The 13125-nt window shown below is 51.1% G+C and overlaps 1 protein-coding gene across 4 annotated transcripts in view; it reads right to left on the reverse strand.

Moving 5' to 3' along the window:
• Nucleotides 1–13125, reverse strand: part of HNF4A (hepatocyte nuclear factor 4 alpha) — a 35266-nt gene that overhangs the window by 4018 nt on the left and 18123 nt on the right. For 2 of the 4 annotated variants that reach the window (XM_035343491.1, XM_035343489.1), the window contains exons 2-7: nt 10867–11044; nt 9229–9323; nt 6819–6925; nt 4489–4644; nt 849–936; nt 188–343 (exon numbers count right to left, since the gene is read on the reverse strand). In XM_035343491.1, coding sequence (XP_035199382.1) covers nt 188–343; nt 849–936; nt 4489–4644; nt 6819–6925; nt 9229–9323; nt 10867–11044 — 780 coding nt within the window. The remainder of the gene's footprint in view (nt 1–187; nt 344–848; nt 937–4488; nt 4645–6818; nt 6926–9228; nt 9324–10866; nt 11045–13125) is intronic. The other 2 variants (XM_035343492.1, XM_035343490.1) reach the window with 1 other exon arrangement.

The raw sequence follows: 13125 nt of genomic DNA on the forward strand, positions 1-13125 counted from the left end.
TTTCTACTGTCTGTGGCAGTGGACATTTTTTTTCTTCTTAGGCTGACTTCACCCCTCCCTCCAAGAACAGTTTGGCCCCAAGAGGACACCAGGCAGCACTTCCACAGCTCACAACTAGTATTAGTTGGCATAACACCGACTAGTTCCCTTCGACGATGACCCTTGCCTGCTGCAAGCCAGAGCATACCTGGGTCAAAGAAGATGATGGCTTTCAAGCAGGCGTATTCGTTATCATCTATCTGCAGCTCCTGGAAGGGGAGGACCAGCTCGTCCAGGATGCGGATGGCCACGCGGCTGACCTCCACCAGTTCGGGGCAGTTCCGTGGGATGATGTGGTCGTTTCCTTTGGACAAGCAGCACAGAGACCATCACCTCATCATTGCCCAAGACATCAGAAGGGTGGCAAGGAGTTCAAAGCCCAGGTAACTAATGTTGAGATAATTTTGGGATGGAAGCCTTAAGAAGTTCCTGCTTCTGCCCTTTCCCTAGCATGGCCCAGAAGAAATACTGATCTTTGCTGCCAGAGCAGCCTCTCCTTACTCAGGAGTCTCTCAAGCAAGGAGAAGCTGATTGAGGAGCAAGATCTTCTTCCTCAATCACACCACAGCCTGCTTATGCTGATCTGAGGGGGCGATGGGGATGTTTGTTGTCAACTGCCTTTGCCACAGCAGCATGTCATGGCGTAGATGTGAACGTGTGTCAGGCCTGGCTGCACCCAAAGGTTGTGCTAGCCTCAAGCCACCACCCTGCAAAAAGGGTGCCTGCAAACACTGAACCACACTCTCCTTTACCCTGGCTAGAAAGCTTAGCAGAAGCAGAGCAGCAGGGAGCAGAAGTGCACTCTTTACCTAGCAGCAAGACATCCTTGAACACCATGGACCTCTTGGCAACTCCCAGTAACAGATGTTCGCCTGCGTGTGCTCGCAGCAGTGCCACCTGCAAGGGCAGGAACAAGTTACTTGGGTGGTGCACAGACAGACACACAAGGCTGTGATTTCATGTAAGCAGGAGAGGAAGCCCAGAATCTGTGTTACGCTCAGGAATGAGGAGCGAGAGCCTCTCTCCAGTCACAGTCAGAGGAAGAGGCCAAAAACGGTTTGCTTCTGTGCATAAACAGCTCTAAATCCAGCAGAACCAGTAGACAGCACCTGAAGCATCCTGTATTTGTGGCATGTGTCATGAGGAAGACCCTGCTAGACTGCCCCAGAACTGTGGCACATGGTCACAGTGGGCAGTTTACAGCCAAGGCAGCTCCTGCCAAGTGCAGAACCAGGGGTGATGCTCCAGCTGCAGCCTGGGACATGGGGAGAGGCACAATCCAGTGCTCTGCACCCAGCATGATATTAGAGATGGGGAGAGCCACCCTTCCCCTGGCTAGATGCATGGGAGGGGGAAGTGAGTGAGTGCTTAGGAACATAAGGCTCTATCTCAGGAAGAGACTGGGCAAAACCATGATCGCTGTGGAGGAAGGCAGTGGAGAGACTGCAGAGCAGCCTGGTTGTGGGGTGGGATGGGGCTGCAGGGCCCTACCGGGGCAGCACGGGGGGATTCCTGTAACCCAGCCCACGTGCATCGCGCCCCTCGCTGAAAGCTCCCTGCTGCACTCGGTGACCTGGGATCGGAGGCCCAGGAATGAGTCTCCCCGAGGTGCCTGTGTGATGGGAGATGAGGCTTTTGCTGTCTCTCGCAGGACCAAGGAGGATGGCTGCTGTATCTCTGGGCAGTGCCCACAGGGACCCATGTCCAGTGGGTGGGGGGGGGGGGGGTCACCCTCTGGTCATTTGTTCCCTCTGCAGCAGTGGGTGTTTGGGCCAGGGAAGCCAAAGGGATGTTTTTCTGCCTTGGCGTTAATGATTGAAGTGTTTCATTTTACACCCTCCAGTGGCTCCTGAGAATGTTCTGAATCTTTTGCCCTCCTTCGGTTAAAAATTTCAGAGATTTAGGCAGAAACAGAAGTTAACAATTGGACAGCCTGACATGGAGGCTCCTTAATATCCAGCCAGGAAACTCTGCTGAAGAAAACAATCATTAAACATTAAAGGACAGATTCTGAAAGGTTTGTCCTGATGGGAATGGTCCCATTTTCCAGTGTGTTATCTCTCAGCATCTGACAAAGCCAGGCAAAGTCCTACCCTACCAGAAATGTCAGGAAAGTGTGTCACCTATGGAAGAAAGCGCTGATTAAAAAAGATGCTGATGTCTGAGATGTGTTTTTTTTCCCCCCCCCCCTTTTTTTTTTTTCTAGGGGGTGTAAAAGAGTTATGCAAAATAAACAGAGTGGAGGTCCTTGCAAAAAGACTATGCACACATGATGTTGGGGAACCTTTATCTGTATGCCAAAATCTAGCCTCTCTCTATCACTATCCAAACATGGGTGGGTGTGCTAACTGAGCTGCTCGTAATTAGCAGAGCTGCACAAAGCTGAGCTTTCCCAGCTTTCCCATCTGCTGAAAATTTGAGAAGGTTGGAAAGACTGCAAGTCCCGGTGGGGAACAAACCCCTCGTGTGGAAATTTCCTGCCTAATACAAATTCAAAAGCTCAGGTTGGAAACACCATTTTTGTGTCCATACAACTTTAAAGTTAAAATTACTTCAGCAAAGCTTTGTTCTTGCAGTGATCACCCTGAGATACATCATTCCATTGTCAACTAGGATAAATATAAAAGTTGTAACGCCACAAAGTAGAACTTTAACTTTGAAGTCGAATGGTTTGCCCCACCAAACCCAGTACTCTGACATTTTGGTGCAGAGGAAAAATGAGTTGGGTGTGACCTTTCCTATAAATATGCTGGCAGAGATGATTCATTCTCAGGCAGCATTTTAATGGCAGTGTCACAGCGTTTCCCAACATTACATGTTCCCACCGGACATGTCTTGACCAGCTCTCATGCCCCTTGGGCAATTGGCTCACGTGTATTTTAGTTCATTCCTTCTCCCTGGCATGTCTGTCCTTCCTGCACTCCCCTGAGTATCTGCTGTCTCTGTTCTCACACTCTGTCCCTCGAAAGCACGGATGTCATTAACTGATTAGTTTTAATGCAACACAGTCTTTCAAGCCCTTTGGGACGGATTGGGAACTGCTCGTCACGGGGGAGCTGCTCGTAGTAATCATACCAGACCTCTTTCAGTGGCATGTTCTGCGCGTGGCCTTTCCCCTCTGGGAAGGCAGCGTTCAGACAGTTTCTTCTTTAGGTTTTGTTTTCATCTTCTGAAAAGTTTGACAGCCCCACAATTGTAAAATGAGCTCAGGTAGAAATTGCTGTCGTTTGCAGAGCTGTTAACCGAGTTTACTGCTTCTGTTCCAAATGGCAGAAGGGGTTATGCTGAGCTGCCCCAAACCTCTGCTGGGCTGCAGCCTGTTTGCTGTGTAAATGTCATTTGCTGTTGGACTCCATTTTGGTTTTCATAATTTTTCAGTTGTATTTGCCTTAGCAGTTTAGCAGATTATCATTTTAAACAATTTAGCACTTTCACACAACAGAAGAAAATAATGGAATTAACGGTGCTTTAAAAGATCACTAGATTTCCTGGAGCTCTGGGCTGCTGAATTTTTACTGAAGACCTCAATTTTAGTATTTAGGGGGGAGTTTCATCAGCTGGATGCTCTCTGGAACTGGGCTGGAGACTAATCCTAGATGAAGAGGACCCAGGCTGGTTTTGTGACTGAACAGCGGCTAGATTGGAAATGCCTTCCTACAAGTGACAGGAGCTGTGCTGGCTGCTGCCAGAAGCGTCCCTTCCCACTGGAACTTCCCCACCATCCTCACATACTGTTCGAGCCAGGACGCACATTGTGTCCTGTGACATCTGCTGCAGACCTCTGAAATTTAGACTTAGCTGAAGATAGCTCTTTGATGCAGTGTGAGACCTTATGGTACAATTTTACAGAGGAATTCAAACGCATGGTGCTTATCTTGGTTAGGAAATCCATAAATATAATTTTAGTTATTTGTGTTAAATGTAAATATATTCCTGCTTTTTAACTCTGAAAAGAGATTTTCTTAGTGCCTTGGGAGCAAAATAGGGTTTAGTTTCAATAACTTCACGCGAGGAGAATGAATACCAACATATCCCCAGGCAAGAAACAGAAAGGAAAACAGACAGGTAGATTTGTTTTTAAGTCTTGAGCAGGCTTTAGGTGAGAATTCCTGCTAATTCTGGTTACCCTGAGCATTTGTACAGCACTTCAGGTTTTCAAAGTGCTGCACAGACTATAATCAATCAATAATCGACTGATAGATCCATACAAAATGCTCGCCTGATTGTGTGCCTAATTTCAGCTCACTGTTATCACGCCTGTGCTCATCGACTGATCAGTTGCACATGCAAATGCCCTGCGCTGGCATTGTATGTACGCGGCTCCCAATCAGCCGCAGCAGCCCGATAACGGAGCGAACAATGCGCATTTTCTTTGAAGGTCTCGGCTCTCGTTTGGCTCCCAGCCGCCTTCGTTGGGGCAGAGCGAGGCGGGTGGCCGCGGGCACTCACCTGGTCGTCCAGGGGCAGCTCGCAGAAGGCGGGGATGTACTTGGCCCACTCCACCAGCACCAGCAGCTGCTGCTTCATGGACTCGCAGACGTCAGCGATGTTGGCAATCTTCTTCCCTCGGATGTCTCCGTTCATCACAGGAACTGAGGATGATATCTGGAAGGAAAGAAAGGATCCTTCAGCTTTCAGTGCTGCAGAAGGAACGCAGACAGGAAAATCCCAGGCCTGGGAGGCTCAGGGTTGTGTGTTGATGCAGACTCCAGTGGTGAGATGATTAGTTTTATCTGCTGAACATCCAGCCTCCAGAATATGTGGCCCAGCACAGTTCATTTCAAACTGATGTCAACTCAGGGATCTGTGAATATGAAATGTTGCAAAGCTGAGATCAGGGATCATCTTGGTAAACTGTCAGGTCTTGAATAGTCTGAATTCAGTAGAATTCAGTAGAAGTACAGTACGAATGCTTCCAAAGCCAAGATCGTCCTCCCACTGAACAACTGTGCTCAGTCAGGATCCGAGAGGGAACGAAGGGGCTCACAGAGCAGTCAGCCTTTCCCTCTTGGTGTCCCTCTGCCCGTCCGGCCCCACACACACACATTTAAGCCTTTTTTGCAAAACTGCACGTGTGCAAACATGCCCATTTCATATGCAAAGGAGAAGCCTGACAACTCTGCAAGTCCCTTCACCCAGAGAAAGAACATCTCCCCCAAACCAGGCACCCAACCTCCTGCCCGGTTCTCATGCATAGCTGCTCACCCAGCTCATCTGAAAACTTGCCCTTAGTCACTGCTTTATCCTCATGCTTCTGTAAGCAATTAACTCAACCCCGTCACTGCCCTCTGCCTGCCCTGTCCGCTCATGTACAACATCAGCCCTTCCTGTCCTGTTCCTGCCAGCATTTTCAGCTTGGACCCTGCCAGCCTCCCTAAGGAAATGGAGTTCAAATGCCATCTGCATTTATTTTTTGTTCAGGTTGCATTATCTGGAAGCTCTCCAGCTCTAGAGCTATTATTGAATAAATAAGATTGTAAAAATCTCACCATGTATTACCCTAATCAGAGAGCCCCGGAAGGCTTAGCAAATAAATAAAGACCTCTGAATGAGTGACCCGAGATCTTGGAGAAAACAGCTCCTCAGCAGTATCTTGTTCTAATTACTAGGAACATAAAAGTTATCAATTAGTGTTCCGGAGCCTGCCTTGTTTAATGAGTCTGTCTGTGCTCTGTGGGAGAGCAACAGCTCCCCAGGATTTGTCAATGGCTGCAGTTTTATCAGCAGACCCCACTCAAGCCTTACATATCGTGTCACTGCAGGGCCCAGAAATGCCCTTCCCTTGTAGGTCTGGTGACTTGAGATCCCATTATCTCACCTCTCCAGGAGCAGCAGCAGTATTATTTTTGGAGGGTATGTATATAAATACATTAGGACCTGCGTAGGACAAAGTGAGGCATGGGATGACAGTGGCTACACTGCTGCTGTCAAGGCTTGGCCCTTAGCCCTTCTGATATATCCCCTCTTCAAGGAGGAGGACCTTTCAGCCCGAGCACGGAGCCCAGAGCACAGCGTGTCCTGTCCTGGGCCATCTTCCTGGGCAGTCTGAGGGCAACATGAGCATTGGAGCAAGGAAGAACACAGACCACCAACTGGAACCCATCTTTGTTTTCAGGAGGACAAGGAGTGCTGCTCTCCTCGGCTTCCATGAAGGATGGCTGCTCCTGCCTCTAGCCACAGCCCTGCCCTCGCCATGGCCTCTGCACTCCTGTCCTGTCCTGTGTCCTCCCACGCAAAGCCGATTTGACATACACTGTGTGCAGACTTTTAAACTGGAGTCCTCTTTTCAGTGAACGCTCTAGGAAATAAGTTTTGGCAGTACGTTTGTGGCAATGAGGACTTTCAAGCAAACACGGGAAAGAATATCCGCATAAAAAAGCATGAAACCGATTCCTTGTGAAACTGTGCAGGAAGCTAAAAACCTGGAGTTCCTAACAGGCATCGGGGAAGGGAAACTGCCTGTGCAAGGCCAGCCCCTCGGCTGGCACAGACTGCTGCAGCTCCTTGGACTGCAATGACTCTCCCCTGTTTTCTTCCAGCAGGCTCTGCAGCCTCTGTGCCCCATATTGCCTATTATTACAGCGCAGCTCCAGGCCAAGTAGCATTAAGGGGAAGGTTTCAGGTAACAAATGCCTTGAAAAAACAGTGCTGAGTTGGCAGATAAGTTGCTTAGAAAAGAGGCAGGGATTTGAAGACTCGGCTATTAAATACCCACCAGGCCTTAGTGGCCAGATAGTGCCTGGTGCTTGTGAATTTGCCAGAGAAGAAAGAAGAGGTACCTGCTGTGCCAGGACTTCTGCCTGCAGTAAGACATTGATGGAGGGCAAGCTGCTGTCTTCATAACTTGATCTCCGGGTGCTGATTCGGTCCCGTTCGTTTTGTACAGCTGCAAGAGAGCAATTTGGCACAGCTGCAGGTTGTTCATGGAAACGCACAGCAAAAACTATCACAGTCTTTTGGCGTTCCCTTTCGCAGTGCTTTGGACCGCTTCCTGAGCTGCAGTTTCCCAGCTTCCCTGCCTGGCAGGGCAGGGGGCAGCTGTCTCTGGTTTGTGACATGATGCCTGTGAGAGCTGACTACATTTAGTCACTCTGTTTTCGCACTGGCTTTGTTAGGCTTTCCTGGAACTGGGGTGTTTCAGAGCTCAAGGACTTGGTTCGAAACCTGTGGGGTTCAATGGGAGAGTTTCATTTCAAAGGATCTGGCTCTCAGGTTTTTGATTTCAAGCTATAGGATCAGTCTCTTAGGGGAATCTCTGAGACTGTGGCCATGCTCACACATGGAGCCCCCATACGTGCGGAATCGAGCAGCTGAGTACCTGCACGGCTATTTTGTCTGTCCATGCCACTGCTGTGAGCTGTGTTTGGGAAGCTCCTGCATGGGTAGGTGCAATTTTCAAACCTCTCTCAGCTATGATAAGGAAGAAAATGCAAAGCAGCTCCTATGTTTCTATCCAGAGCAACAATGCTCTCACACCTTAACACAAAGCGAGTCCCAGGACAGGTATCACCCCAGCTTGCCTCGCTGCTTGGTCTGCTCTTGAGCAGGGCCTGAGCTCCAAGTCTGGGAGGCAGCAGCAGCCGGAGCAGCAGCAGGAATGCTGAGGAGGAGATTTTGCCTCTCTGTCTGCTCCGAGGCCGTGGGCTGGCCATAACTCACCACGGCCAAGCCAGTCACCCAAAGCCATCTGCTCAAATAAGGTATTGATCGATGGCAGGGGAAACAGAACAGTCTCTGCCTTAGGCTGTTGGCTCCCTGGATTGATACGTTCTCGATGTATAAATCCGCCTGATAAAAAGCAATAATGAGGCTGGGCCAGAAGCAAAGCCCTGCAGTCAGCGGCTGTAAATAGGAGCTCTCAAGGTTATGCCGCTTGTTATCAGTAGCAGGCCCCCGAGTTCAGTCACGCCATGATGTTTTCCAAATGTTTGCTCAGTATTAGCTGGTCATGCACCTAATGTAACTTCTATTGAATATTAACAGACAGCAGCAGAGCTCTGGGCACGGGATGAGCGGGCTCTGCGGGGAGAGGAGGATTCCTATGTTCTTCAGGAAAAGTCAAGCCCAGTTCCTTGTAACACCTCATCCGCTTTAACGGGGGAGAAATGCTCCTGCTCAGAGAACTTCCCACAGACCAGTGTTCCTGGGGCAGGGCCTTGGTGCCTCCACCAGTGGGGTAACCAGCAGGACCACCGGCAGCCGCAGGTGTCCTCGCTGCTGTGAGGGCTTCTGAGAAGCGAGCAGGGCTGAGCAGGGGGTGAATCCTGCCCCATCAGGTCTGGGGCATGGGGACCCAGAAGGACTGCAGAGACAGAGATGCAGGCAAGCCTGTGGGGGGCTCCTGGGCCATGCAGACAGGTGGATGGATGTCTTTACTCATTTGGAGTAGAGGCATAGTTGAAATGCCTCACCTTGCTCTGGGTCCTTTCTGCCATGGCTGATGTATCAGGTAAAACTCAGCTGTCTACGGGGGGCCAACAAGAACCTACAGGCACATGAGCAAACAAAGGCGCAAAATGATAGCAGGACCCTTTGCTGGAGGCACCTGCCCTGCTGTGGATTTGATGGTGACCGTGGGCACTAGCACTGACAGCAATGTTCCCAAAGTGTTTCCAAATTGTCCAGGCCTTCTTTGAAGTTCCTGCATCACACTGATGTTAAGAAGCGTTCCCAGGTCGCTCGGATGTGGGAGCGGAGGTGATGTGTGTGTCAGTGTGAGAGTGCACTGAAGAGCCATGGGTATGATTTGCACGTACAAGTACAGGCAGTTCTGGGACACAGGCATGGCCCTGTGGCACTCTCCTGGCTTTGTCTTTGCTGACCCCTGAAAAGGATCTCTGAAATTGAATTTAGGAGCACACAGGGTCACTGTGCTTTGCTTGGAAGCTTAATTGACTGCTGGGATGAGAGCTGCTTGCAAAGCCCTGGTACAGATGGCAGCAGGGCAGGCTGGGCATGTGCAGGGCTCATGATGAGAGGCCAAAACTCCCCCTAACCCCAGTGATGGAGGCCTGGATCCGTGCAGAGGGGAGCACTATGGAAGGAAGACAGGGCTAAGCTGGCTGAGCGAGCATGCCCACAAACCGGCAGGGACTGGCCTTTGGCTGCGAGGGCTTCCTCAGACAGACAGACAGACAGACAGTGTGACCGCTGCTGAGGGCAGCACAGGGAAGCCACGCCGTGACCCACCTTCCTTCTTCATTCCTGCTCGGAAGCACTTCTTAAGCCGGCAGTATCGGCACTGGTTTCTTTTGTCTTTGTCTACCACGCACTGCCTGTTAAACCTGGGAAGAAACAGAGGTGTGAGGAGCAGCAAGACCAAGCCTGTTACAGAAATGAGGTGGCAGGACAAGGCAGAGCCCCGGGCTGCACAATACACTCAGAGCAGATTCCCTGAGGCTCACCCTGAGAGAGGAGCCGCAGTCCGTGCCACTTCCATGCTTGCCTTAATCTGAACTGATTAAAACTGAGCACCTCAGCCCTCTGCTCTACCTCTGGCTGAGCAGTAAGGACAGGCTAGATCTGACAGTTACACGCAGGAGCTCAGGCTGCTGCTCTTACATGCTGGCCACGAGGCAGAGGGTACTCGAGATGGAGCAACAAGCCCCAGGGAAGTTAAAAGAGTGAGCCAGGAGGGTCAGAGCCACCTTGGTAACCTTTATGGTAAGCTGGGATCCAGTTAGAAGAGAAGAATACATTTATTATGAAATTTAAAAAGGGTAGAAGTGAGTTTAAGTCCCCACATCTCTCCAAGGTAGTGTGGGATGCAGGGAGGTTGCTCCTGCTCCACAAACAGCTCTGCAGGCACCTGTGCTTCAGCGAGGAGGTGGGAAGCAGCCGGATCCTGCCCTACGCACTTGTATTACCACATCGATCACACATGAGGGTGCATACGCTGATCTCCCATGTGTGGCTCTTGTATGCAACACAAGCCGGGCAGCCATTTGCAGCAGAAATTTCACTTGCTAATTTGCTCTAATTTGCTGCTGATTGATTGAGCTTGCAAAGCAAAGACAAAGGCACACAGAACTGGGAAAGGGCTCCCAGCCATGCCGAGTTCTGTAGCTTTTGTTTCTGCTGTGCTTCTGAAAGCCCCAAGCTAGTATTTCCTCAAATGGATGACTGAAAGCAGTCCTTTTAGCATTTGTGTAGCACTTCTGTAGAAGGTCTGGCGTCAAAAGAGCGGGGCACCCGGGCTTTTCTCACTGGAGCTGTGCAGAGGAGGCTCCCTGGGCAGCCAGGCTAAATAACCCTGGGGTACAAGTGAAAATATGTTTCATGTGCACTGCTAAATCCGGGGCTTCTTTCCGTCACCCAGATTTTAGAGTCATGTTGCTGTTCACACTGTCCAAGTGGCTGTCAGGACATCAGGAGTGAATCGCTCACAGATCCTGAGGGAGTCAGACACTGAGCTGAGGGTTCCTCGATTTCCACTGCGACTCCAGGTCTCGGTCGCTCAGAGCAGCGAGCAGGCAAGTCACAGCTGCTGGTGGCATGGGAGAGCCGTGGGCCTCCTGCCAGCAGCATCAGGTGAAGTGTGTGAGGTACACGAGCAGCACACATGTCTCGTCCTGTCACGGGATGCACAGCCACGTTACCCAACTTGTTGCCTCCTTATGTGCTCAGAGAGCACAGCAGGGAGATGGCAGACACACTTCCACCTCGTGAAGGAGAAGGGGAGGGAGGCCACTAACGTGTGCCCACGGAGTGAATGGGGTTTGTGCTGCACTCAGAGCGCAGGGCAGCAACGTGCTCAGCCCTGTACAGAGCACTGCTGCTGGGGATTGTTTAGCCTCTGCCACACATCTCGTCCCCTTCTGTCCTTACCTGCAGGAGTACATGTGGTTCTTCCGGACGCTCCTCCTGAAGAAGCCTTTGCAGCCATCACAGCTGGAAGCCCCGTAATGCTTCCCCGTGGCACGGTCCCCGCAGATGGCACACAGCGCGCTCACCCCAATGCTGTTGGAGGTGTTGAGGTTGGCTGCTTCTGATGGAGATGTGTCTGCTTGGGGAAGGACACAGGAAGAAGGGAGTGAGACAGACAGCCGGCATCTAGCTCAGTTTCCAGCAAGAGACCTGATTTTCGGAGGAACAAGGCAGCTGCAGCCAGGCTGTGTAGCCGCAGGCTGTCAAAGATGTGCGTGAGGAGTGGTGGTGCCCCAAGTGTCCCCCTTGCATGTGCTCAAGCAGCCCCCTTGAATGTGTTCAAGCTGCTGGTGTGCCACAGAGACAGCTCTCCCCAAAGGCCTGCCTCCAGCAGTGCCTTCAGACTACACGGAAACCCAGCTGTCACAGAGCACAGCCAAAATTCCTGGGGGATTTGCAGATGCTTTGGGTCTCTACAGCTTGGCCAGAGAGTGAGCTGGTACAGAGTTAAAGCTGAGGCATTACAGCTCAGGATGAGCTGCTGGTTTATGAGCAAGGTGTTTGTGTTATAGCCCTGAAAGAGCCCAAGACAGCCCTGAGCAGATGCTGTTACAAAAATGAGGTGACCAGCTCCCTTTCATGTAGAGCCTCTGCCAGGCATGGAGCTCCAGCCTGCGCAGCATGTCTGCAGCTGAACGAGGCGTTCAGTGCACAACAGGCTCAGCTGGCTTCTGCTGGAAATCCTGTGAGCAAATCCTCCCCATACGAGGAAGGATTGATCAGGCTAACCCAGAAAGACAGGGCGACACCGTAACATGAAGGAGGTTGTATGCTGGGTATCTTTCAGTCTGGCAACACCCCTGCAGGGACAGATGTGCCTCACAGTCCTTACAGACTGTAGGGAGACTGGCATGTGCAGGGCTTTTTTGGGAGGGTGGGGAATTGCAGTAGTCTCTGTAGGAAAGGACACCTGAAAGGCTCAAAACCATACAAGCCCTACACTAAAACCCCTGCAGCAAGCCAAACAAATCTCAAGGCTGAAGGGATCAACTCGTAATTCAGTTGATGTAATTGTCCCCTCCCGTGCACATTTTCTTGTATCAACATGGGCACATTCCCCTGCCTCAGTGGAAATCCCATTTGCAAATGATACCCAGGATCTACAAAGCCATAGAAACCTGCTGAGACTTTAATACCTGAGTATATTGATCCCGACAGCCCCCATCAAAGGACAGTCATGGAGATCAGCAGGACCAACAGAGGCTCTGACCAAGACAGCAGCAGTTTCTGCCAGAGGCACTGAAAGAACATTCTCAGGCACCGCTTGTGACCCTGCCTGCATCCCATAGCACAGAGGTGGGCATTGCACAATGAATGGGGCTCCCCAGAGGACGTTCACCCCCCATTTCTGGAGGCCTGACAGTCACTTAGAGGGTGAGCACTGATCACCCCAGGTGTGTGGGGAACAGCTCTGTACTCCTGATCCCCCTCCTGCCTTCTCCCTCACCATGTTCCTCCTGGATTTGGCAGGGACACAGTTAATGCTTGCCTGGGGAGAGCCACAGCTGGTCCCACTTGCCACCCACCAGAAAAGGGCTGCAGGGGAGCTGGGGGCTATAAAAAGGCTGGTCCCAGGGCCGCTGCCTTTGCTAGCTGGAGCCTGTGTGCTGGGGGAAGGCTAAGGTAATGCTCCTGGGACTTTAATATTAGCTTTTATTTAGTATGGGGAGGTGCACAGCATCCTCATGTCATCCCTTGGTGTAGATGTGTGGGCACAAGCAGCCTGGGAGTGGCTGCTATGACCCTGGCAGCAAGCTTGTACAGGGCATCTTGAGCCAGCCCTCCCCTGGCTCTGGCAGCAGTTTTCATTTCCCTGCTTGCTTTCTGGTTCCTCGTGTCCCTCCTATATTGCTTTCCTGAGTCACAGTTTGCTCCCTCTCTGAGCCTAGCACACCTGGGTGTACCTTGGGGCTAGAGGAGCTGTGTTCCTGTACATGCTGCCCTGCCTGCTCAGGAAGCCCCTTCCCTGGGGCCCATGTGTCCCTTGCCTCCAAAAACAAAAAAACAAACAGCTTGCCTCCAAAAACCTTCCTCTGAATGCATCCTGAGGGCTCAGCTGCCTCAGTGTTGTTCCAGAAAGTTAGCTTTTCAGTTTGCTTTCTGTGTTTAGACATAGAGCTTGAAACAGAGAGAATAAAAGAGCTAACGTGCCCATAATCA

The sequence above is a fragment of the Oxyura jamaicensis genome, chromosome 20 (genome assembly GCF_011077185.1).
Source record: "Oxyura jamaicensis isolate SHBP4307 breed ruddy duck chromosome 20, BPBGC_Ojam_1.0, whole genome shotgun sequence".
In the NCBI taxonomy this organism is placed as follows: Eukaryota; Metazoa; Chordata; class Aves; order Anseriformes; family Anatidae; genus Oxyura; species Oxyura jamaicensis.